Raw genomic sequence first — 26,305 nt, 5'->3', positions numbered from 1 at the left:
AAGAAGTGGTTGTGGTATTTAATGCTCTAAGCATGACATTCTAGATTTTGATGAACAAATTCAGAGGGGATACGCTTGAGTCGAAGAGACACAAATTGACAAAAAACAGTGATCAGGGAGTTTGAAGTTCAGAACAAGAGGAGGAAAGTTGAACACCAAGCACAGGTTGATGGTTGAGGTTTGTATAAACATCTGACAGAGAATCAGGGAAAGCAATAAATTGAGATGGGCAAAGGCAATTCAGCAGTCAAATTTCAATATAAACATCGGATAGAGCAACTCTGAGCACTACATACTATATACCGGTTGATAAAACACAAGCTTCTTGAACTACAAAAAGCAAGCAGCTTGGTTTAGAAGCACTATCATCAGCGATCTAAAGGCACCATTTTGAGACCAAGAAACCAAAAAAATATTCTTGCGACCTTTGAATCATGAACATGGGGAGCCAGGGGAGAGGTGTACAAGTAGTTTTTAGTGCACATTATATTTGCTAATGGAATCTAATCCTCTCGGGCATATTGAAAATATCATGCCCCGAACCAGAAATTACCATTTGCCAATCAGTACACAATTTTCCACATGTTGAAGGAACCTATATGCAAGGTAAAGCAAAGCACTGATTACTATGGAAAGAGTACATAAACTATGAGTGGCAAGCACAGCGTGAAAATAAGAGTAAAGTTTCACATGAACATCAATTAAGAACTTGGTGAAAAATCAGAGCAGCAATGACACGTACCACTTTGGAGTAACAGAAACAAAGCCACCATGCAGGAAGAATGATTCTGATTTCTAAGACATCTGATGGAGAGAAAGTACGTCCAACATGGAAAGAAAAACCCCTAAAAGTGTCAGCTATGATCCTCCATCTTGGTAGTCAAGGGAGAAGGAAATAAAAGGGCACCAATATGATCAGACATATCTAAAGGATCTACCCTTTCATGAAAAGAAAAAGCAAAAACCTAAGGCAGATAAAACAGAGGAAACCCTAGAGAAAGATAACTAGTGATCCATGACAAGGTAACCACTTCAATCCAAGGAGCTTCCACGACAGTTTAAGTGGCCATTATGAATGCCTGGAGCAAGTTCTCAGCTGTGCGCTTCTGCTCTGGTGTACCAGATATTTGTGCTATGCGATCCGAACGAGAAGTCTTGGACTCAACAATTTCTATCACTGCCCCAGAGATCTGGAAAACCAACAGTATTAGCACAATTAATATTAGGTAAGCAACTTAAGAAGGGAAAACAAAAGATGCTTCTGACCACATTACCATAATAATTTTGAGACCATTAAAAACCTAAGGTCACTAAAATTTGTCTTGCTTGTAAAATCATGAGTCATGACCACACACCTCCTAGGAGTTTAGGACAGTCTCAAGTGCACTCACAAAATCACCACCAAGAGAACACAGAGAATCTCAAACATATACATAACCTTTTTCTTGCATCCAAATACTTTCTTAAGACCAGTATGCTTAATTTCGAAATTAGGGAGAACAAAATGTTTAGCACATCTTGAAATGAAACATGCTCAGTTCATTATTGTCCATAAAAAGAGAAGAGAAGGAAACTAGAAATAGTTCAAGGTATGGATTGCAATGATGATGATGAAACCAAAATAAGACATTTATTATCTATGGACATCCCAATCATGAGGACTTCAAGTCGAAGACTGACATCAAGTTGAAAGTTCAACTACAAGAACACTAACTACAAAAGCAAATAAATGGGCTGCTATAGACGTTCCAACACCAACAGTTATTTGAAACTGCCAACACATGCATACACACATAAGAACACACACACACATAAGATCTTGTGAAGAGGATTATGGACAGACGTTAAATGGATGCAAGCAAATGCACATCATCAAGAGAAAAGGAAAAAAGTGGCATTCCACAATAATAAGTGAGAATGTAATGGACTAAGGTTTGAAATGAAACAAACAGAAACAGATATCTTTGTGCAGAAACAAATGCTAAGATGATGACGACACCTACCTTGCGAATATTGCCAATATTTGCACCACCTTTGCCCATCACTTTACCAATTGCGCTTCCAGGAATAACCATCTCTGAACTAGAGGATAGCCTGCAATGCATGTCCAGTGACGGCATGAAGATATGAAATAGTGGGAAAGCAGTAACCAATCAATTTACTGATCAAAAGAGACCCACCCTCCATAAGGTTTAGATGTATATGATGAAAGTGATCCATAACCATTGTCACCAACCTTCACAGTAGATCCAAAAAATCCTCAATGAGAACAATGATTTCATTTCATGTAAAATAACATAAAATTTCAAACGAAAATTAAATTTAAAGAGGAAATTAAGGATAGAATAATTCCTAGAAAGGTTATATTACCTCATACGACCCATATCCATGAAGAGAAGAAGAAAGCATGCCTAGCCCACTCCCAGAATCGAGCCTTGTGTCATAACTCAATGGGGCTGCAGATGGCACAGTTGGGAAGGTCGAAAGTGTAGGAAGACTGCCAGGATAAAGAGGAGTCTCAGAAGCCGGACGATCACCATCCTTATCTTTGAGCACATCAACTCTTAGCCTTAAAACAATCTGACTAAGGGCATCTCTTACGCTGCCAACTTCACCAGAAACCTAAAGATAAAAAACTGGTGATTTTCTCGAGGGAAAATTTGATATTAAAAAAATACACAGAAAAGTAAATAAAAGAAGTCAAACCTCAACCAGTTCCTCATCATCAGAAGCACATTTTGGCTTCTCGCCTTTTGAGATACGGATATCAGCCTTTGTTTTCTTGCGTATCTCATTTATAATGGACCCGCCCTTGCCAATAAGACAACCAATGACCTTAGATGGAACAAGCATTCGCATGGAAACACTCTCATCATCATCTGAGTGATCATTGATCTTGCCTTGCAACAGCAAAACAGCTTCGACCGCAACAGATTTGACATCATCAACAGACTGCAACATGTCATATACCTGATATGTGAACCACATGGCCTCCCCGAAAGAAAAAGCAAGAAACAATTAGAAGAAAAAAAGCAGCACCAAAAGCCAGTGAAATGTTTCCCAACCTCCGTAGCATTCACAGTGATGACACACTCATCACAGTTTCCCTTGAGGTCATCAACATCAATACGAGCACCAGTTGCCTGTCTCACACTTTTGATGGAGCTCCCACCTTTGCCAATGACACGACCAATCTTATCAGATGGGCATAGCACTCGGATTACTAACTCCTCAGAGTGAGCAGAACCACCATATCCAGAAACAACAGGAACAGAAGAACAATAGAGGGGCCACTGGCTCCCTGCATCCGCAACATATCCATGCAGGTCTGATAAGTGTGGTGCAGCACCAACTACTGGTGCAATAGATCTTGGTGGGTGGACAAGAGGATCAGCACTGGGATAAAAGCCACCACTAGCATAAATAGGCACATCCGATGGGATAATAATGGGGGCAATTTCAGTAATTTCTGGAATACCAGTATCCAGTGAGATCTCCTCTTTTGGTGAGAACTTGTACAGGATAGCTGATACTGCATAGAGAGCCTTCTTCACAGCCTCATGTTCCCCCATAATCTGATGTCACAGAAGCATATCATGTGAAGAAGCAAGGAAAATGAAAATTTACGAGTACAATAGATACTTGGGCTGCAAGAAAACAGATGCACAATTTTCATACAAATATTTCCCAATATTAGGTTTACAACAGGGCATCTCAATAGCCTCACTATTTACTTCCAGATTATTGATCATAGGTTTTACCAGATCATATATAGGAATGTGGTACAATATAAGTTGCAAAACGTATGTTTCCAAAAGCAAGCTAGAAACCTTAGCCCCGTGGCAAAACTAGGAGACTACTGAATCACCCAATCATCACAAACCTCGCCAATATCACCCAACCCTCATCCAGGTAGACTGATAATTTGAAGTAGACAAATGTGTATCTGAGTTCTCATTACGAATCTAATGTCATTGTGCATTTAATTATTACTATGTTCTAGTATTCACGTCATTACATTATCAGAAAATTTTGAATTTTAGGATCCCTTACTAAGTTCTCACCTAGGCTATGCCTATCCTACGTGCACACATCCAGGGAACTTGGTTGCCAATGCCTAGCCTAGCACTTTCTACTACAGTGATATCTACATTAAAGTTTTACAGTTCAAATACCTAGAAGCAACGATTTTTTTTATAATGCCCTTGTTAATGTTACAAATCAATAAAGCAGTCCTTATAACATACTAATGGAGCATCACTTAATTACATCCATAGTTTGAGCCAAGCTTCGCACTCAACATGCCAAACCACACCTGACACTCCAATAGTGTCATCACAAAAGACCTACACATTCATCGTAAAGAACAATTATCAAAACTGACAACAGAAGAAATATTGGTTTCCGGCTCTCAACTAAAAGAACCATGGCATCAGAAATTCTCCACATGGCCCAGCAGGAAAACAAGGGTCAGAAAATACAGAAAACATACAAGTTTCTGCATTTGGGATGATCCCATGGGCAAAAATAGCATTTTGATTGATGAACAGAAAAGGTGTCTCTCTGTATTTACCAACATAAAAAAGCCAGGATAAATTTAAATCAATTTGTTATTTTAGAAGGGCTGGAGTGATTTTACATGAATAAAATGTACCACATATTTACAAAAATAAAAGAACATCAAAGACCCAAAATATTAGATAAGAACATAAAAAATAATCAGTGAGAACAGAAACACATTGCAACCAATCTTGCAGTGAATGATCATGAAGGACCTTTACTACAGCCTCGTCAATAAAAAACATTAATGAAACATCAATTTGTTATTCCAGCAAGGTCATAGACTCATAGGAATTTGATAGAAATAAAATATACAAGAATGTTTGAACCGTAATATTAAACACAAATATAAGAACTGACTAGTGCAAACAATAGAAATACATCATAGTCTAGGAAGTCCCCAACAACAAAATGAGAAGTCCAACCAGTCACGCAAGATGAAAACATCGACTTTCACTGCAAGTAGGCCAACACAACATCATAATCAATGGAAGAACTTTTGAGACAGAAGTCCCTCCTTAACCAAACAAGCCATAAAGCAGTAAACAGCCATGATTTACCTTAACTCAGAAAAAGAATTGACTATGCAACGGCTGGTATGATGAGGAATCCCCATGTCTTCAAGACAGGTGAGAACCAAAAAAGTGCTCTACAAAAAGCTCAGTTGTGAATACATGTTTATATGATTTTGATATTGCTGCTTAAAGCAAATATCCACAGATGATTTTCCAATATTTTGTTTCTCTAAGAAATGTCCCACTAACTCTTATAAAAAACAATTATAAAGATAAGAAATTTCATATCCCAGTAGTATTAGGATGACTCATGCTAGAACCCTCAAAATATCATTGTAAAGGACTAAATCCAAGTGTGGAAAAAGTGATAACATATCCATTTTGAAATTGAAATGAAAATACTGCAATATTTTCAAAATGTGGGGGGTTATTTTGACCTAGAGATATCTACACTAGCAAACATTAATTTGAAGACCATACTCTTGAAAATCACAATGACCAAGTAGTATATTGAATGGATGAACCATGCATGTTTCATAGGTCTTTAGTTATGAATAGGTACGAGAAAGGCTATGATGTTGGTTCCAGAATTTTAAAAAAAAATCTGGTTAATTTCTTGGGTGGTGCATGTATTTGTCTATCTGCATGCAGTAAGTGAAATTTATCCCACTATCAAATAGACATCCAAGTTGAACCTAGGTGTGAGCAAGAGGTTGGAAGTTGTTACGGCCCGAAATTGGCCCCAATTTATTTTGATGTTCTTTTGATTTTAGTTAGATTTGATGTTTTCTAGTTCTTGCTCCAATGGAGTGGGTGTAGCACGCTTTTGGGTTTGGATGTTAGTTCGTGTTCCATTTATTTTTAAATTAGTGAGTTCTGCCTGTACGGGTCAAGAGCCAGCAGGTGTCCCTGACCCAACTCCAGCTAAAGCTCCAAGCCCAATAAGGGATCCAAATCCAAATGGCATCCAAGATCCAGTGCTGAGGTGGACAGCCCGATCAACGTGAGACCCACATATGCTAATATGGCAGTTTAGGTGACAGCTCATGAGTGAAGACTCCTCAAGACATCTCTCAACTTCCTATGGAGTTTCGAGCATTGAGATAACGACCCCATTAATGGACACATGTCCACACCAAAGGAATGGAGAAGGAAGGCAAGTGGGCCATGGGTGGGTGACAACTTGGAAGGAGGTCAAGTAAAGCAAGTGAGCCATGAGTGGGCGCCAACTTGGAAGGAGGTCAGGTCAAGCAAGTGGACCCATGGGGGTGCCAACTTGGAAAGAGGAAGCTATAAAGGAAAAAGAAAGTAAGGGGCGCCCCTACTTTCCAAAAACAAGGGGAGCACCCCCCCTTTCCTCATTTCCAAAAGGGAAGGATGGGACATCCCACCTTCTTGCCTATTTACCACACTTTCTTAAAAAGTGTCTAGGGTCCAACAAAGTCAATGTTCCTAGTTTTTAATTATTTCTTTTTGGTAGGTCTTAGATCTAGTTAGGATCTAGTTAGGGGGGACTCCAATAAGTCTCCCTTCCTAGTCTAGTACTCAGTCCCAGTTAGGATCTAGTTTTGACTGTTGGAGGGTGCATGGGGTGAATCGGTTAGATTTTAATTTTTTTATTTGAGCTGGACCGAAACCCAGGCCAAGTACTATAAATAGAGGCCTAGGGTCTCCTTGTTTCGGTTTATGCAATTATGGATTTATGAACCGACTCTCTCTCTCTCTCTCTAGCCAACCCCTTCTCTCTCTCTCCCCTCTCTAATGTCTCTCTTCTCTCCCTTGGACGTGAGTTCAAACTAGAGTTACCGAAAGTGCCTAGCCTAGTGAGGAAGCGTGCTATTCCGAAGCGCTGTTTTTTTGGGAAGTGTGCTTTCGATTTATGGGAAGTGCATTTCCCTTTTATGGGAAGCGTGTTTCCCCCTTTTTTTCTTTTTTCTTTTTTGTATTTTTATTTTTATTTTTTTGCTTCCCCCTCGCTTCCGGTTCGCTTCCTAGACGATTCTTGATTCGCTTTTAAATCGTCTCACGTTTCCTGCTTCCTAAAATTTTGAAAGTGCCACGCTTCCTGCTTCCGCTTCCCGTATCGCTTCCTCGACTGGTAACCATGGTCCAAACCCTTCTCTGTAAGGTTGGTCGAATCAATGTAAGGGCCCAAGCCCTTCTAGCCCCTAGGTGCTAACTGGAGGCGATGCTTGTTCCGAGGATCCAACGTGGTGTTGCTCTCCGGCCATGGTTTTTCTGGTCCAACCTCTTGTTGGTATTCCCAGAGGTTTATCAGAGGTATACCTAGCTGATCTCACTTCCTAAAGCCCTATTTAATTGTTTCCCAACCGAATCTAACTACAACCGTAAAATCGAAATTACCCAATAGCTACACCAGAAAATCTAACCAATTTTTTTAATTCTGGGGTCTACTCTTCGGGGCAGAAATGATTCTCTGAGACTTCCAACACCTTTCCCTTAATCTTGCACCTCTAGCTACATCCTTGAACCCTCAGTAGAAATTCTTGAGCTGACCTTCACCCTTGCCTTCAATTCAATTTAGAACTCCAAAAAACAGGTCAGCCAAGCTTATCAATTTGGTAAGTGTTGAGTGCTTGAATTGTTTCACGTAGATCCATCTCCCAGTACCTACCCTAATGTCCCAACCTCTTTTCAGACCTCCTTCCCTATCCCTAGAACCACCCTTAACTCGACCAAGTCGTCGAAATAGGGTTTGGATCGGATCTGATTTGATAAGGGGCAGAATCATAATTTTCGGGCAAGGGGCGTACCCAGAAATTTTAGAAAAATGGACTAAATTAGAAAGGGATAGGTTAGGTATTTTCTTAAAAGATCTTGGTTTTAATGGGTAATGGTTGTTTGGTAAATAAGATTATAATTAATAGTTTTGGTATAGGAAGGATAGGCTGGGAAATTAACCCAACTACAAGGGCATTTTAGTAACTTTGTAAGGTGCAGTTGTCATTAAAATGGACAGCTCAGCCCCCAATGACTTGGTTGTGTTGGCATGTGTTAAGAGAAAAACGAGTAGGGTTAAAAGGGTTTTATTAAACCTAATCTAATATCTCGCTTTCTTGATTACGCATACCATCTCTCTCATCTTGTCTCTCTCTTCTCACTCTCTCTCATCTCACTTGTTTTCTCATCTCCCTCACCAAACCACACTGTCACTCAGATTTCCACTTGATTCCCTCACACTCATCACATTTTAGTTGAGGTGTAGTAGTTGCATCCCATAGAATCGGTTTTGGGGACTCTCGTATAGCGAATTCGTCTTGTGGGTGTTCGATTCCTCATGGGTGAGGAGCTATGTCACAGGGATTCGGCCAACCAGGGTTTGCACCCGCGTCAATGCGACGCAACGCGGGTGCGTGTGCGGCACCCAATGCGGTCAACCCGATCCTGGGTGTGGTCAACGCACCCAAGGTCATTTTTGTTCAGTTTTTAGACCAAAAAAATCCCCGATGAAAAGGGTTGTGAAGGGGAGGATTAGGGCAAATTTTTTTGCCCTAATCCTCCCTTCCTCTCCTCCTGAAGCCGAACCTCTCTGCCGGACCCCGATGCTGACCGCTCCGTCGAACCTCTCCAGGTATGCCCCCGACTCCCTCAGCTCTCCTCCTCTCCTTTCTGACTCACTCTGCTCTCCTCCTCTCCTCTCTGTCTTCCCTCTCTCCCTCTTAAAATGTCAGGGAGGGGCCCGACGTCGTCGTGCCTGCGAGCGGTGTTAATTTGCCACGATGTGCTTGGGTGCTCGGCTTCTCAACATGTCCATCGTGCACATGGTTGTGTGCACGACTTGTGCTTCTTTGGTCTCTGTGTTTGCTTTCCCTTTGCCGCAGCAGAATCGTGTCCCTACTCGGTGCTAACAGCTCAACTGCAAGGTTCCTTGTGCAACTTAGCAGAGGGCTTGGACATGCGGTCTGGTAGGCCACACTGCAGCGTGTTGTTGTTGGTTCCCTTGCCTCTATGTGGGCTTTCGGATGTTCGGTATGTGTCAGCTCAGGTGGGGAGCCGAAATGACTCTCCTTCCTGCACTGATATTTTCAATGTCGGAATCGACGGATGACGCTTCGCAGTTGCACAGCCTTTAGGCTAGTGCTGCGACGTTTACGAGGGATGCTACCTGGTTGATCCTGCCAGTAGCCATATGCTTATCTCAAAGATTAAGCCATGCATGTGTAAGTATGAACTAATTCAGACTGTGAAACTACGAATGGCTCGTTAAATCAATTATAGTTTGTTTGATGGTACCTGCTACTCGGATAACCGTAGTAACGCTAGAGCTAATACGTGAATTGATTTGATGATATTGTGATAATTGTTTTTTATTTCATTAGTGTTAATGTTGTTAACGGATAAAACTTAAAAATTATATAATATATATAGATATATTTATTTATTTTGCCACACCCCCGCACCCAAGGTTTTTGAAAGTGCCGCACCCCCGCACCCATGTGACATAGGTGAGGAGTTGTTTTTGGTGGAGGACGTTTATTCAGAACTTCATTAGATTTGCAGTTTGAACTTGGGTGTCGATAGCTCGTAGTTTGGTGGATTTTTTTGGTTTTCTTGTGATTATCAAAGTGTGATCCTCTTACTCCATGAAACTCTAGGGGCATGTAGATAGTGTTTTGTTTGAAACCATGCTAGGGTAGGTGAATTTTTGGCATGTTTGGAAAGTGAGTTAATGTGTGCATCATTAATGATTTCTGCTGAGAAATTTGTGATATGCTACCTGGTCTTATGAAGTTGACAAATCTTGTTTAAATTGGAAGTTTTTCAGAAATGTTGCATGCCCATGATTGTGGTATATTTAGAAAATGGTGTTTTGAAAAACATAATGTGTGGTTATGTGGGTTTGAGCTTTGAATGCCAAGTTCGAGTTTGTTTGTCATAGAAAATGCATGTTGCAATTGTTTACCTCTTGTTTATGACAAGAATCTATGAATTTTTGTTGAAAATTTGTTCTTTTTACACCGAGATTTTGGTTCAGCCCTGTTTGGGATTGACTCCTGCAAATCAGGAGTTGACTCCTTCACGGATGTACATGTTCTGTCCCTGAGGGTCGACCCCTACAAATCAAGGGTTGACACCTCATTTTCATAACTCTATTATGTGTTTCGGGGTACAGAGGGTCGACCCTTGTAATCAAAGAGTAGACTCCTGCAGGCAGAGGGTCAACCCCTCTATATAGGGAGTCAACTCCTGTAGTGCTAGGGTCGACCCTTATTTCATAAAGAGTTGACCCCTGCACATGGGGAGTCAACTCCTAGGAATAAAGAGTCGACTCTTGAAATATAAGAGTCGACCCTTGTAGAGTCGACCCCTGCAGGCAAAGAGTCGAGTCCTGAGTATTGAGAGTTCTCCTAAACAGATGAGTCAACCCCTGGGCTCAGAAAAGTCGACTCCAGAGACACCAGAATGTGGTTTTCTTGGTGTTTTGACTTCGGGTATGGGGTCTTAAGCCTGGAATTCGATGAGTCAAATCTGAAATAGTTGTGTATGGATTTGCAGTACCAATATTTATTGTTTTTTAGCAATCTTTGTGCAATAAGGCACTAATGTGATTTTGGGTGGTCTAAGAGGGACCCATTTTGTTCAATAGATTCATATTAAGTGTTGTGAGTTGCATTGAGATGTGGGGTCCCATTATTTCCAGTTATGAGTATTACAAGGATAATAATACCAATGAGAAGAAAAGGGTATGCATACGTACAGTTGAATTCTAGGGTGATGACCTTAGAAGTAACTTGTTGCAAAAACATGTTTGCGGGTGTTGACCTTGAATGTGGCTTGTGTGAGCATTAGCTTGTGGTACCAAGAGGGTACTATATGAAGCATAATGAATTATTACTTTAATAACAAACTACACTGAATGATTATTTAAGTTCATCGGGTTTTCTTGTGCCTTGAACCAAAACAAGTATGCACCAACCTCATGTGAGATTTTTTATGAGCTCCTGTCATTTGGATCTAAGGGATTCGTCCCCCACCATGAGGCTTAGAGGACACTAGACTCCGATACGCGAGGCGGAGTTGGAGTTGTTGCAGTATGCCTAGTAATGCACTACATTGACTACAGGGAGAGGGATAAGGTCCCGAACTTTGAGTCCCAGGAAGAAGGATGTCTTGACGAAGGGTCTCGAATTCCGGTGCAAGCATCATGGTGACTATTTGGGATTTTATAAATGAAAGGAATGAATGAACATCCCTTGCATGGCCCGTTGATGCCCGTAGTATTGAGGAACTGGTGCCCTCTTAGTTGTAAACAGGATCGTAACCATAAATGTGTGTGATGCATAACATATAATGCAACAATTAAATGAAAAGATTTAATAAAATATTCATGCATGTAGGCAGAGATAGCATGAGTTTGTGTGCTTAGTGCATGGCGCACTTGAGGGTCGACTCCTAAGTAGGGAGAGTCAACTCCTCTTGGCTTTTGGTATTATATGTTGACTCCTCTTGGTTTATGTTTAGTATTACATTCTTAGTTGAGAGTCGACCCTTATGTTGGGTAGGTCGACTCCTTTGTTTGTGTTTGATGGTTTTATTGAGTCAAGGGTCGACTCCTAGGTTGGGAGAGTCGACTCCTCTTATGGCTTTAAGTTACGTCTGTTCTGAGGGTCGACTCCTCCTAGTTGATTTTCCAGTGTCAGTTCTCCTGAAGGTCGACACTTGATGAGTTAAGGGTCAACTCTCATTGTTGGGAAATGGATTTTGTTATTCTAATGGTAAAGTGATGACACTGTCAATATACAACCACCATTGAGGAGGATTGTCTTGGTGGGTGTTACCTTTTTTACTGGAACTAGTTGTGTTTTTCATGGTTTCCTGCTGGTTCAAAGAGTATTCGAGTTTTGTGGTCAAGGTCTGGGCTCATCGATAGGGAGGTCTGATGAGTTGTGGAGCCTGATTCAGAGTTTTTGCCCTTGCAGAAAGGGGGGTCCGGGGGCTCCCCCGACGCGGGTCCCGCTGAGACCCGATTTCTTATGGATCATACCCGACTTGTTTAGGTTTAGGGTTGTCGCCCTTGCCTTGTATAAATTCTTTCTTTTCTTTCCTTTTCTTTTCTCTCTTGTTTATTGTTTCCTTCAGTTGTTTCTTGCTCGCGGTTTGCGTAACAAGGCCCCCCCTATCCTGAGTTTGAGTTCCCATGTGAGTGCCCCCTTTCTGAAAAAAAAGCAAGAGGCTCCTTAGGGTTGAGGGGGTCATGGAGTTTCAAGCCATATATGTGAATATATAACAATATAAAAACACTCATGCTATATATATATATTAAATATATAAAAAGATCATTTTTTTATTTTTTGCCCTAAAAATGAACAAAAATAGATTCGATCATAAAAGAGACTATGAAATCTGACTGATATGTCAATATCCACAAGGACCAATTTGTTTAGATATGTCTGTGGCTCTATCTAGTAAACCAACATGGCACATCACCATAGTGATCCAGGTATTTAGCCACAACTGGGGTTGAGTTAAATTTTAAGTCTGGCTGATTAGTAAACAGCCGGACGTAAAATTTAACTCAACCCCAGTTGTGGCTAAATACCTGGGATCACTATGGTGATGTGCCATGTTGATTTACTAGATACATTAAAATATAATAACTTACTCTGGCCTTTAATTCTCTGAGACTAACAAAAAGCTTCCACTGAATGTACTCTTTGAACATGCAAATAGGAATACTTTCAAATGTGTAATATTTCACACTAATGAAGCCACTTCTCTCTTGTTTACTCGAGGGAATGACCCATAATAATGCAAGCTAGAGGAAACCACCAAATATTTGTCTAGAAAAGAAAGAATAGATGACATTGATTGATATATTATACTTTAAAGAATAGATGACATTGATTGATATATTATACTTTAAAGACTTATTGCCATCCTGCTCAATTACGCTAACAGAATAAATCCCACAATAAATAGAGCGATTCTTTTTCCTTTGTTGGAAAAACCTAGTGGAGCAAAATTTAGTACCATTTGCTTGAGGCTCTTTAAAATGACATGGTTCTCAGACTCATCTGTGGTCTCAGGTTCTCATGCATTCACCGTTTCCTTCTTGATTTATATCGGATTCCTTGAGGCCACCTCGCATTTGAGAAATTCCTATGCATAGATAGAAGGATGATGATGGCCAGAGGTGCTTTCGATCTGAGGACTGAATCCAACCATAACACTCCATGAGACAACATTGCTAGGGGGACACAACAAAGTGTGATGTCAAGTGCTCCAAAATGGTGTCTGCTTCTAGACTAAGCCCAACTATATATGCACGGAGCCATCACAAAAGGATTGGAGAAACGGTTCGGGAATCATCAGCAAAAATTGGGACAAATATATTTCAAGAAGGGAAGGATTTCCAAGTTGTCATATGGAAAGATTAGTGCAAAAGAAAACTCTGGTGATTGGGCAATGGAAAGAAGAAACGAACTCAAAAAAAAATTCAATCCAATCAAAATGAAAATGCTATCAATCTTGTAAAGGTGATGAAGAGCCTTAGTGGCATTTGAGGAAGAGGGTAGTCGGCGGTAAGCAGGAAGAGGGAGTAGGAGATTTTCTAGCACGATAAGAATTAAAAAGTACTTTCTGAAACTAACTAGAATTTGGATGGTTGTTTCAGATGAGATATCCATTGAGACCAAAGTTGGATATCTTTTTGAAAAAGTTAGATATATTGTTGAATAAAGCCAAAAAAATAGGTACTATTTTAAAATTTTACCATTTTTTTTATTGATTGTAACTTATAAAACAAGGTCTACTAGGATCACATGTTCCTTGTCACACAGATAATACATTTTAGTACAGAAATTCGGTTGCAATATATTGTATTCTTAATAATGACCACGAAAATAGCCATATCCAAGTGGCGGTTCCCATATGAAATATGATGTTCACCACAGATAATTATTAATTTTTAGTTATTTTGTGTACATCAAATGGGGCTTCAACAACTTAAGTTTTAGCTCAAAGAAGAAGTTGTACTCACAATCAGCTAGGTGTTTTTTTTTCTAATCACTGTTCTTGTTCTTACATGCAAAGATTACCGTAATTCTTCATCTTTTCCACAAACTAAGGACATTGACTATCACACATTGACTATCACTGTAAAACCTATAAATTTTGGATATTATTAATAAATAAATAATTCATCTTTAGCTTCAAGTTAGAAATGTGTTTTTATATGTTAAATATTATTTATTGGTGTTTAAATGCTCAATTACTCATTTCTGGTTAACAAGAGTAAAATTGGTATTTAAAAATATTTTAGATATTTAACAATCAATTATATTACTTTTGATCAAAAACATGTTTTTAAGAATTTTGTAAAATATTGGTATGATATCATTGAATTTTAAAATTTACTAGATGAATTTAGCAAGTTAAAAATTTTAATTTTTAACCAAAAGGCATTTTGATTATTTTAATCAAAAGTACTATTTAAAATATTTAATCTATGTTTTGCAGTAACCAAATTTGGTGAGATGGAGATACTGTTGTATGCAGTGTTTTCTGTTCAACAGTTAATAGTTATTAGTGGTTCACCCTATCTTTCTGGATTTTGGGGGGAATTCATATTTTTAGAGCTTTTGGTATTTTCGACCGCACACTAGGTGTTCAGTGCATCATTGCTTGAGCAATCTTTGCGGATTTCAAAACCCCTTGGTCTTTTGGGTTTCGATTTATTGTTCTTTACATTATTAAAATAAGTTTTCTTAACAGAACTTGTAGAGAGCATGTTTAGACACTAATTGCGAGAGCATGATGTTGTACTACATACTTAACTGAATTGCAATTAAAGTTATGCGCACACACCGCACGTACTTGTGGATATTTAGGAGTGCTATGATTGCCTATATGTTTAACCGATTTGAGTGTAGGATGTACTAAAAATGTAATACTTACGCTAAGTATCAAAACAGCTATAAGCCAATGTGCATTGAATGCAATGCAATGCGAAATGCAAATCGGGTAAATGCCCATAATAAGTACATGGTGCAAATGCATCACCCAATAAATTTATTTTTATTGTATGCAACACTTTTCTGCTAACACAACACCACTTAATTGTGGATATCTAGAACTGTTCTGATTGTAGTTCATAGATCATGCTGAGAATGATTTGAATGTATAGGAATAGAAGTGATTTTCTTGACGTAGTTCAGAGATCATGCTCGTCGTGATTTTAGATAGCGGAATATGGAGTGTATTTGTTGCAAGTACATGTTAAAGCATGCTTTGTGTGAATGAATGTTGCATAAATCGATGTGTTTGACATGACCATATTGAATGCTAATGTGAAATAATAATTGTGTAATCATGCACGAAAGCATGAGCGATAGTATCATGTTCATTATAGGATTATGCAAAACCGTTATGCATGGACTAATACATCATGTGCTCTCATGAACGAACCATGATTTGTGTGAATGCTTATATATATATATATATATATATATATATATATATATATATATATATATATATACACACACATTATGTATGAGACATTATGCATGAAATGCTTGCTTGGTGTATTGATTCATGTGGTGAAACAATGCATATATGACTTGAATCCTGTGTGAATAACTCAAACTATGTAGGAGTCACGTATGTTGAGGTTTAGTTGTTTCGTATTATGAAATGTGCATCTCCACGTATGCATGCATAGAACTCATGTTTTGTTTACGCATGTTTTGAAGTTCAATTTACAAAATATAATGTTCCTTTTGACGATGACTGTCACATGGGTGCGAGAGCGGGTGCGGGGATTCGACACTTCCAAAAAAACCGAGTGCGGGGGTGCGGCAGGGGCAAATATATATATATATATATATATATATATATATATATATATATATATATATATATATATATATATGAGTCGGGGTGAAGACTTGTTACCCACGTTCTGCTTGTTGTGTACTTTAGCTCAACGAGACAAAATTGATGAACCGAAAGGATTGGCAATCTGATCGACCCAGCCAGTTGCGTTCTGCTGACTGTCATGATTCAATCATGTCTGAAACTCCTTGGTCTTCACGAAAAAAATATAAGTGAAAGGTTTGACGTGGTTTGTTGGAGAGAGAGTCTTCACGAGGCCTACGACGCCACTGCCACGCCATTGCCTAGGGTTCTTCAAATTTCATTTTATATACAGTTGCACACAGATGACAGCTAAAAGAGATTTATTGGATTTGACATGTGGAAAAGAGAGGTCTACACAAGGCTACGGCTAGAGCACCTCGTCAGGAGAAAAGTGAATACTAATAACCACCAAGGCTCTACTCTACCACCATCATTATCATTTATTATGGAGAGAGAAAATCCTTGACAAAAAAGGATTTGGTTGGTTGAAGCATAAAGACTTCAAAAGGCTCTTGAATTTTGGTTTTAATTTTTGAGGAAGATGGATCATCATTTCCAAGTTAACAGTATGTTTTCCAACGCTGTGAATTAATTGTTTAGAGGCAGGAATAGCATGGGATGCCAACAAAGCTCGTCAGATGTTGTGGACACAAGTGCCCCTTTATAAAACAAGAGCAGCAGCAGCAAGCAGATGTCCAGAAATGTTTTTTTTAAATTCTGCAGCCAATTTCGTAGGGAAATTTTTAAAAAAAAAATCCAAACAAAAATGGACTGAAATGATCTTGGGTGCGGTCAACGCACCCAGGATCGGGTTGACCGCACCCGCGTCGAGTCGCGTCGACGCGGATGCGGCACCCTGCTAGCTGAATCTCTGTGACATAGGACGATGATATGATGTGTAGGATAATATACTTCTGTATGATATGATTTTAAATGCCACATAATATAAAATTATGAATGCATGTGATAAATGTTTAAGTTCAATAGTGAACTATGGTTCATGCAATCTTATTGGTTAAATGCATGATTTTATGATTTAAGTGTCATATGAAATGATGTATAATGTGATGCATATTGATTGTATACATATTTGTGCTCATGTTGATGGCTATCGACCCTAAGAGTGGTCAATTGTATTGATACATGCATTACAATAGTTTTCACTGAATATAGTACCCGTTGAAGAATTGTTCTCAAAGGTTCTCTGTGAGGGTGTGCATGACCAGATCAGCTAATCCGGCTAGAGCGGTAAGTCTCTGTGAAGAAGTGCATTGTCCAAGAGCAAGTAGCCTAGGAAGATAGTATATTCCTGTGAGGAAGTGCATTGTCTAAGACCAGGCAAACCATCTATCTAGGGTGGTAACTCCTTGTGAGGTTGTAAATTTCTCAAACCAGGCGATCCGGCGTGGATCTTGTAAATATTTATATGATTAAATAAAATATTATGATGAATTGTGATGATTTTCTAAGTTGATTGGGATAGTCAATTATGAATCTATAGATTTGGCTTTTCTGTTATAGCATGATTATATATTGAACTCAAATGTGAGAATCAGATTCATATTGATTTTAGATTTTGATATGAAGTTATAATCATGATGCTTATGTTAGCGTATAAATGAATGACACATCACTCCTACAAATGACTAGTTTTGACTTATTAGGTAAATGATACATCACGCCTAGGTAGTTTCATTGCAAATGATTGCATTATGATTCTCTAAGTGAATATATCACATTCATGTATCATGATTGATGTGTATCATGAATATTTAACTAAATTACTTAGAAGGTATGTGTGTTGTTTGACGCTGGAATTGTCAAATGTTATTTGACTTATTATTTATAAGAACTATGAATGCATATAAAAATGATACAATTATATGAATGTCTTAAATACATATATATATATATGTGTGTGTGTGTGTGTGTGATGACTTGTATGACTTGAATGCATGTATATTATGTTTTATTATGTGAGTTAAGGTTGAATAGGATATTAAGTGATGAAATGCTTTATGTTCAAATGCTTTAAATGAATGACTCATAGGACATTGTTCGCTTGTTTATTACTTGACGATTGATGAATAATATATCATGTCTTTACCTTTAAATGCTTTATATGCTTTCTTTAAGTTTGATTTTGAGTTGCTTTAGAGTCTGACCCTGTTTTATAAGAGACAAATAATGTAGGTAAAGTATTATAAGTAGTTGGAGCGAAGTCGAGCTACATCCTCGAGGGTCCACTTTTACCTTGTGATCTTGGTAGACATGATCTTTCATTTTAAGTACTTGATCATATAGAGACCGAACTATTGTTTTTATACTCTGATTTGAAATAAAATTAAAAGTCTTCATATTTCAGTCTTATGTATATACCGTACATTTTGATTTGATTGTTATCTTTAGTGTAACCCTGCCCAAAGTCTTAACCTTTTTTTAAAATCGTTTTTGCATTATAAGATCTGATTTACTTATACTTGTAAAAAAAAGGTCTCGAAATTTCAATATTTGAACAATAATTAAGATTAAAATTTTGAGGGTGTTACAATCATAAAATGTGTAAACTGCCTGATCACGTGATATGTTAGCATACGTTAATGTGTGACATCATTGTATATATTTCTACTTTAATACTACTTCAGGACACATGGCAAAGTTAACCAGATTCCTTAAATAGAAAGAAGTTAAGAAATATGTATTACATATACACCATCAATTAAGAGAGAATGGAGGTGCATGATGTAATCTATGGTGTAAAATATAATGGCGCTTACCTGAACAAAGTTATCAAAACCCATTGCACAGGAATGGGTAATGTCGTTGGCATCCTTTGGAGTAACTTTAATGTTGGTACCAGTCTTGCTCCTCAGCTTCTTTATAGTAGTTCCACTTTTCCCAATTACATTTGCAGCCTGACTGGCTGGCACAAGCAAGTGTGCTGTCACTTTCTGCTTCTTATCAGAATCCCCTGCCGCTTCCAATGCGCTAACTATCGCACAATGCACCTTCAGAACACCATCTTGAGCAGGGCAGAGGATCTCCATATCATCGTCATCCATGTGCTTTTCCTTTTTCTCCTTGACATAGCAATAAATCGTAATGACCCTCTCATTTGCACCAGGAAAGGGGTCAACTACCTTTATTTTTGCCCTACTTTCCTGCCTTATGGAGTTTATCACTTTACCACCCTTACCAATCACGCTTCCAATGACATTATCAGGGCATAAGATCCTATAGACAACCAATTCTCCATCAGATGACCCTTCTTTGTTTCCAATTCTTCGTTTTTGATATTTACCCTCACCATCTGATGCACCATCCTTTTGTGGGTTTGATCTCTTTCCTGTCTCACCCATTCTGTGGCACACATAGACAAGAAAAATAGCAAAAACATGGATGTAGTGGATCCATGAGGGAGGAAACACATTTAATTTGCAAGAAAAATTCTACAGAAATTACCACAACTGTGTAGTCAGATGTGCACAAAGTGTAACAGAGTCACCTAGCTTACAAGTAGAGCTCAAACATGATTCTTTTTTTTTTTTTTTGGGGGGGGGGGGGGGGGGGGGGAGAGAGAAAGATAGGTGAAATATAATATTCGAACAAGGAAATTTACAAAAAACAGCAGAATGTAATCAAACACAGGTGTACACAAAAAAGGAATTTACAGATAGCTGAAAGAAACCCAGATTGCACAAAGAAATGCATAAAAAGAAAAAAAAATCTATCTCTGCCAGTAAATGAGAAGAATAACCAAAGAAAACGGACAAGATTTTGCAAGTAAGAGTTTCCTAGAGAAACAGAATACCATAAAGCCCCTGAGTGAGAAAAGTATAATAACAAGAGAATGATGCCACCTAACATAATTGAACGCCCAAGGAATGATTTCAGATAGAGAAAATGAATAAATAGAAAGCAGGAACCACAGAAAGAGAGAGAGGCTTCCGAAAACCAGAACCACATCAGCGTCCCAAATCATGAATGAGAAGAGAAGGAAAACAGAAGCCCGGAAAAGATAACAAACCCATAAAATCCCTTATCCTGTATAAGAGTAAGCACCCAAAAACCAATCAAAAGAGGGAAAAAAGAAAAAGAGAAGGTTGGGAGGGTAGCTAGGGCCTAACGGAAAAAAGAACCGCATCATAAAGCTAGTAGATGAACCATAAACCCTCAACCAAATCAATAGCGAACTGAAAAAGCAAAACCCTACCAAGAAGAGACCATCAAGAGCTACGTGAACATGCTTAAAAAGAAAGGAAAACCTCCAAGGAAAAACGATATGCCATCCATATCGAGAAACAAAACGGAGGAACGCTGCTAAGTAGAAGAGCTAGTAAAGGAGAGAGCTCGTACCTCGGGGAGGAACCGGAGAAGATGAGAGAGAGAGAGAGAGAGAGAGAGGAACAAAACGGAGGGAACGTGCGGGGAGAGAGAGGAGCCGAAGTAATATCTAGGGCAACCGCCACTCCACCATATGGACCATGGACCATGGACCATGGACCATGGACCATGGACCATGGACCATGGACCATATCCGCTTCACAAGTTTCTTGGATCTGGACTATGAGGATCAATTCAAGCTGGATCTAGACCCTGAATTGGGGAGACCTGAGGTTTTTTATACTTTTTAGAAACGGCCAACCCTTGGAATGTTTTCTTTTTTTTGAGAAATAGGAAAACATTTCATTGGTCTGAGCAAACGTTAACGGTTCTTGTGTTTTCGACGAGAGGTCGATGCACAGGGATTGAAATATATGAGGGTTACAGTTGAATAAACCTTGCAGCCAATGAAGAGAGTGAAATCCCCATTTCAACCCAGCCATGAAGAAGATGTCTGATAAAATGAGGTTGCAGATGTGGTGGGATTCCTGTTTTAAGTCCGAGTGCAGCCGAGCATTGCGCTCCTTCCATGTGAACCACCAAGCCGTGGTGATCCAGCATCGCTATATGAATGGCAAATGTTTGTCTAGCTTGCCCAAGTGAAGATCCCCTGTTCCAGGATGCGTGACGGACTTCTACTGTAATCTTGTGATGAGGCGTGACAACTTGGTGTTTTCAGCGCCAACCTGCCCCGATATTTGACAGTAATGAGGCGTGACAACTTGGGGGTTTTCAGCGCCAAGTGATGGTTGGCATAGTTTCCACAACCATTTCATTAGTAAGGCAGTGTTGATGTGTCTCAAAGATCTGATGCCTAATCCCCCCTCCCCGTTTTGTGGAGAGGCAACCGTTTCCCATTTTACAAGTGCTCGTTTCCTTTTCTAGTCTGTCAACGCCCATAGAAAATGTTGAAATATTTTTGGTAACATCCTTCTCAATGCTAGCAAGCAGCCTAAAGGAAGAGAGAAAATAAGTGGGAACCTATGTAAAAACAGACTTGATCCATAATATCAGAGAGAGCACACACTAAACATACATTGTTTTACACAGTTTTTCTGTGGAAAGCTTGTCTAGAGTCTCTCTAATTTTTGTGTGTGCAAAGTTTTTGAGCCACCTTATCCCATTTCTTAGATCGAAAGATCCCCCTACCACATTTTAGGAACCCTTGGCTCCCCCGTATATCAATAGGTGTTCATAGACTACTGTTGTTCCTTATAACACATACCAGAAGCCTTTAGGATGTGTATACAGTGAATGGCTTGGAAGGGAACTCTAATCCTAGAACCACGAAGAGACGTGATGAAATAACCCTTGTTTAGGACACCCATATTTTTTTGAAATTATGTGCAAGGCCATCTTGTTTGTATCCTTGATTGTGTCCTAAGCCATGGGTATATCTAGAAAAAGGGATGAGTAATAGGAATGATGATTATGGATTTGAAGGAGAGGTTCAATACTTGACCACATCAAGAGTGCTAACACAGAACTAGAAAGGTCAGATGTGGATGTTACACTCTTCGGATCATCTAAATATAGAAGGTTCGTAATTTAGACTGGTGGGTATTCCTCTGTTAGCAACAAATGGATATTGCAGTTGGGGCTTGACAGAAGCGTGCAGATCATACATGCAATTCCTGGGCCTTGGAGTATGTGGCTGATGTGTTTGGGGTTTGGAGACCTGATTGACACTGTAAGAAAGTGTCCTAAGGTTTTTCATGGTTAGGGGTTAGGAGATACAGGGACAAACTGGGTCAATCTGCTAGCTAGGTAAGCATGGCTTGGGTTCGGTAAGCGGTTTGGGTAAGGATTATGGACTATATCTAAAAGGACTTGGTTCAGGGGTTCTTGGGTTACTTAAGGATGTGTGTTAAGAGTCTCTACACATTCTACTGAATCAGTAGGGTACACTTTTGGTGTCTCGGGTTCCGAACGTGGGTAGTCTTAGCTAAAGATCTTGATCAGTTTCAGGAATTGTATAACAGGTCTAAAAAGGTCCTAAAGGGGTCTACATGTTCAGGTGTAGTCAAGGTATGTGCAAAAGGCTAGAGAAGACAAAATAGCCCACAAAATAACACTGCATTGCTTTTACGGATGTAGTCTTGGTCTAGATGGCTTGAGCACCTTTAAAAAATGTTAGGGATTGGTCTTAAGATATAATAAAGGTTCAGGGAGTAGTATAAATACCTGAAACATATTTATAAGGGAGGTTCATTAGCAGAACCATGATTGACTAGGCTCTTAAGTTGATTTTCAGGGTAGGGATCACTCTACAATGAAGATACAAGTACAAGAAGGGCTTTGACCCTTGGAGGGAATGAAGGATCAGCCTAAGGAGGCCTGACTTCACATGGATCACAGAGAGGAGAGAGAGGGGAACATGAGGGAGGATAAGAGAAGAGAGGGAGAGAGAAAAAAGGGAAGAGAGAGACGTCTAGAGAGAGAGAGGTTTAAGAAATCAATTCAATCTTGTCAGCTACTTAGACTCTCAAATTTAATTATTAATTAAGCAATAATTAATAGTAATATCTAAGTTAAACTATGAATTTAAGTTTTCAAAACAAATCATGCACTCCTAGTATCATGAATCATCATAACTGAATTAAAATGTGAATAATATTCACTAATAAAATTTAATTCAATTTCAATAATTTAAAATTCACACCAAAGTCTTTTCAATCCAAAATAACAAAATTATTTTTTCAAAACTATCCCCGAGAAAAAAAAGGTTGGCTCTTGAAGCTACTCAAGCATTCATGATTTACTTGAAACCCTATAAAATGAATTAGACTCGTGAGAGCATGGTAGAAAATGTTATTTAATACTTATAAATTAAAACAAGTATGCAAAAGAATATTTCTACAACTCATACATGCAAACAACAATCATCAATTCAAAGATGCATTCATTATAATGCCTCACACGATTTTTATACATACACAATTAAATTTTTTTATACTTGAGCAGTTAAACATATATGAATAATTAAACATGCATGAGCAGTTAAATATGCATGCACTTACCATTATAGAACGGGCGATCATTTATACATGAGTGGCTTAATTGTCTTTAATTAGATTTTCTTTTTAAATTATGCATGTCATGATTATCTAGATGTATAATCAATTTAGGTTCTCACTTTTTAGCCCTGTGGGTACGACAAAGGCAATAACATGGATCAAGGCCATGGTGCAGATAGTGTATTCATATAAATTATGGCATTATACCTCGTTGGACACCTTTTACCAGTCCTTAGGTGAGGGATAATCATATCGGGAGAGCGCTCCCAACACCGTCATCCCAATACATCATTTTTTTACTCATGAGTTTTTAACCATCCACCCTGCAGTCTACTGTAGAGGCTTCTCCTATCTTCATGGCTAGGGAGGAGTAATCATTCGTGCTCAAAAATAATATCCACGAAGCCAATATATATTGCTTACCCTCTCCTTGTAAGCATCAATAGTTTAGTGTCAAATGGTTAACCTTTTTAATTGATTAAGTCCACGCAGTTCACAATACAAATATAATTAAATATTCATACTGCTTTCGAGCTCATGGATGCATAATTTCAAATGCCAATCAATAGGCATGCATCATTGCACATTTTTTACATTTTAGATTCTAACATTTGTTCATCACTGGGCATTGGTCATACACAATTAGATGCATCTATATAGATTCTCATTCAATAAGTATTTCATTCAATTCGATAGCAATTTGCAATAAAACCAAGTTGTACAATTAGCACCTTATTCAATTCATGCTCCTATTTAGGCACTCAACACCTGCATAAAATCAGTGTTGAAATTGCATTTACAGTATCAATCATTTTAGAACAAATCAAATTTGAAAACCAATAATGTACTGCATTCACTGTTGCCCTGATCCTTAGCAGGTTCAAGACTCGCTGGGCCCCCAAACTGACTTGATGTTATAATTGTCATAGTATTGTGTATAGTCTAAGAATAGAACTCATTTTTTATAGAATATAATTTTTTTTTAAGCTTTCTGATGCCATAAAATGCTCATAAAAATTCCTCTGAATGAGGGATATACGACCAGTTTAATATTTGTTTGTACTTTTATGTTTCGACTATCACTATTATGTACACAATTCGAGAAAAATGCCTAAAATTTTACAGATTATGTAAAAATTTGTTAGTTTTCCAATGCAATAAATCGTTCATAAAAACTTCTCTAGACGAGAGAAATATGAATGATTTACCAAACGACTATCAAGCTAGTTATGCATAATAGCAGGTAAAGTGCATTTGGGTGAGCATAAACAAACAAACCGAATTGAATTTTTACACAGTTAATCATTCCCAGTATATATTTCATGAAAATAATCACATTCAGAGACTAACATCATAAACTCTCTAACATATTAGTCGCATAACCTTAGCCATTTAATCGGGTAAATAGCTCATTCACTAGAAAACCATTTTCTTATAAAAGTTTTCGGTGTTTCCACAATCGCGTATGTTTATTTGGCATAACAATTAATCTATATTTTTTATTTTCTTTTATTGATATCATATACCATAAATGAGAGAAATAACTACAAGAATATCAGTTTATTTTATAAAAATAATTACACAACCCCCTACTGAATCTGAAATCTATTTTTTTTTAATTACGCAACACCTACATGATTTTATACTTTTTTATTTATTATCTTTTTTTTCTCTAGGGACTGAACCGACCCCCACTACAGAATTTGATCAGTCTCTTTTTCTTTACTGACTAATCTAATCCACGAAAGCTTTTCGTTTAAAACTCTTTATGCATCAGTTTTCGACCCCCACTACGGAATTTGATCAATCCCCCTTTCTTTACTAACCAATCTGATCCACAAAGGGTTTTCGTTTAAAACTCTTCATGCGTCAGTTTTAGGCTAAAAAATATATTTTAAATAAATAAAGAATTAAACTTTATTGATGAATTAGAAATGTATTTGTACTTTTTTATTTGCAAGTTTTGGTATTATATATGCTCAATTACTCAGTTCTGACTAACAAGGATAAAATTAGTATTTTAAGAACTATTTTAGACAAAATATTGTTATATATTTAAATTATCGTGAAAACTAATTGTATTTGTGAGTCACAAAACCATCTAGGTATTTTCGAGGTGTTTTGAACTTAACTAAATGTATTTTGATAGTTTCAGAAAAAATTCTTAAAAAAGGGTATTTTGGTTAAAAATAATGAAAGTAGATATTTTAATCTAATATAATTAGTAAATTGATTTGTTTTTTACAACAATGATTGGCATAAAGATTCAATGGTGTATTTTGTTAGCAAAATATAGGATTTTAGTTAGTAAAGGAAACAAATTTACATATGGACCTATAGTCCATATCAGTTGGACTCAAATTGGTTGACTCAATAAGGATTTTAGGATTTTTAATAACTAAATAAAATATCAAGTAACTATAATTTGAACTTTAAAACAACATTTGGACCGAATATAAAAACATATTAAGTATTCGAGTTCTAATTTTATTTCTTTTAGAAAACATTTTTTCTTAGGGTTTGGGAGCAAATTGTACCCAAACCAGACCAAATTAGATCCAATTTAGATGGGCACAAGACCTAAGAGGAGTCGAGTTGAGTGGGGCCCACGACTCCCTCTATCCCCTTTCTATTTGCCCCTATTCCCCTTTTCTTCCACTAAGTTCATGAACTCCCTCTCTCCCTCTTGTTACTATTTTTCTTCCTCTCATCCTCATCCCCATTGTATCTGCATAATCAATAGTGGCATCGCTAGCTTGTCGGCCGCCCACTTCCTTCGCAAGTACTCCTACGAATCCTCCCCTGACTCGCCTCCCATCGAGCTCCGCATATTCAAGAGGCGTGGCATTGTCGGTGGCCAAATGACCATCGTTCGCCTCAGCGACAACACGTTAGAGGTGTGTGCCACGATCCTCCACTCCAAGAACTTCCACACCCTCAACTTCACCT

General features: G+C 38.2%; 1 protein-coding gene across 2 annotated transcripts; it reads right to left on the bottom strand.

Annotated features, from left to right (window-relative positions):
• Window positions 1–673: 673 nt before the first annotated feature.
• Window positions 674–20,443, bottom strand: LOC149845040 (KH domain-containing protein At4g18375-like). 2 transcript variants are annotated; one of them, XM_089995460.1, is made up of 8 exons: window positions 20,313–20,443; window positions 18,734–19,316; window positions 3,066–3,575; window positions 2,707–2,952; window positions 2,371–2,622; window positions 2,181–2,236; window positions 2,004–2,094; window positions 674–1,190 (listed from the first exon to the last, which is right to left on the bottom strand). In XM_089995460.1, the coding sequence occupies exons 2-8, from the start codon at window positions 19,313–19,315 to the stop codon at window positions 1,059–1,061; spliced, it is 1,869 nt and encodes a 622-aa protein (XP_089851586.1). In that variant the 5' UTR covers window position 19,316; window positions 20,313–20,443; the 3' UTR covers window positions 674–1,058. The 2 variants fall into 2 exon arrangements, with proteins under 2 accessions (XP_089851586.1, XP_089851588.1); XM_089995462.1 differs by having other exon boundaries at window positions 2,713–2,952.
• Window positions 20,444–26,305: the final 5,862 nt, after the last annotated feature.

This window comes from Nuphar pumila, chromosome 2, assembly GCF_984573655.1.
Source record: "Nuphar pumila chromosome 2, dmNupPumi1.hap1.1, whole genome shotgun sequence".
NCBI classification, from domain to species: domain Eukaryota; kingdom Viridiplantae; phylum Streptophyta; class Magnoliopsida; order Nymphaeales; family Nymphaeaceae; genus Nuphar; species Nuphar pumila.
The sequence above is the reverse complement of the archived record's forward strand: the minus strand, read 5'-3'. Positions and strand labels throughout refer to the sequence as shown.

What these genes read in the sequence shown, in the direction of transcription:
- LOC149845040 (XM_089995460.1), bottom strand. Translation starts at nt 19,315, where the DNA reads ATGGGTGAGACAGGAAAGAGATCAAACCCACAAAAGGATGGTGCATCA. An exon ending in TCACTGTGAATGCTACGGAG is followed by an intron (nt 2,953 to 3,065) that starts GTTGGGAAACAT and finishes GACATGTTGCAG; the next exon opens with TCTGTTGATGATGTCAAATC. An exon ending in ATGGATATGGGTCGTATGAG is followed by an intron (nt 2,237 to 2,370) that starts GTAATATAACCT and finishes TCTACTGTGAAG; the next exon opens with GTTGGTGACAATGGTTATGG.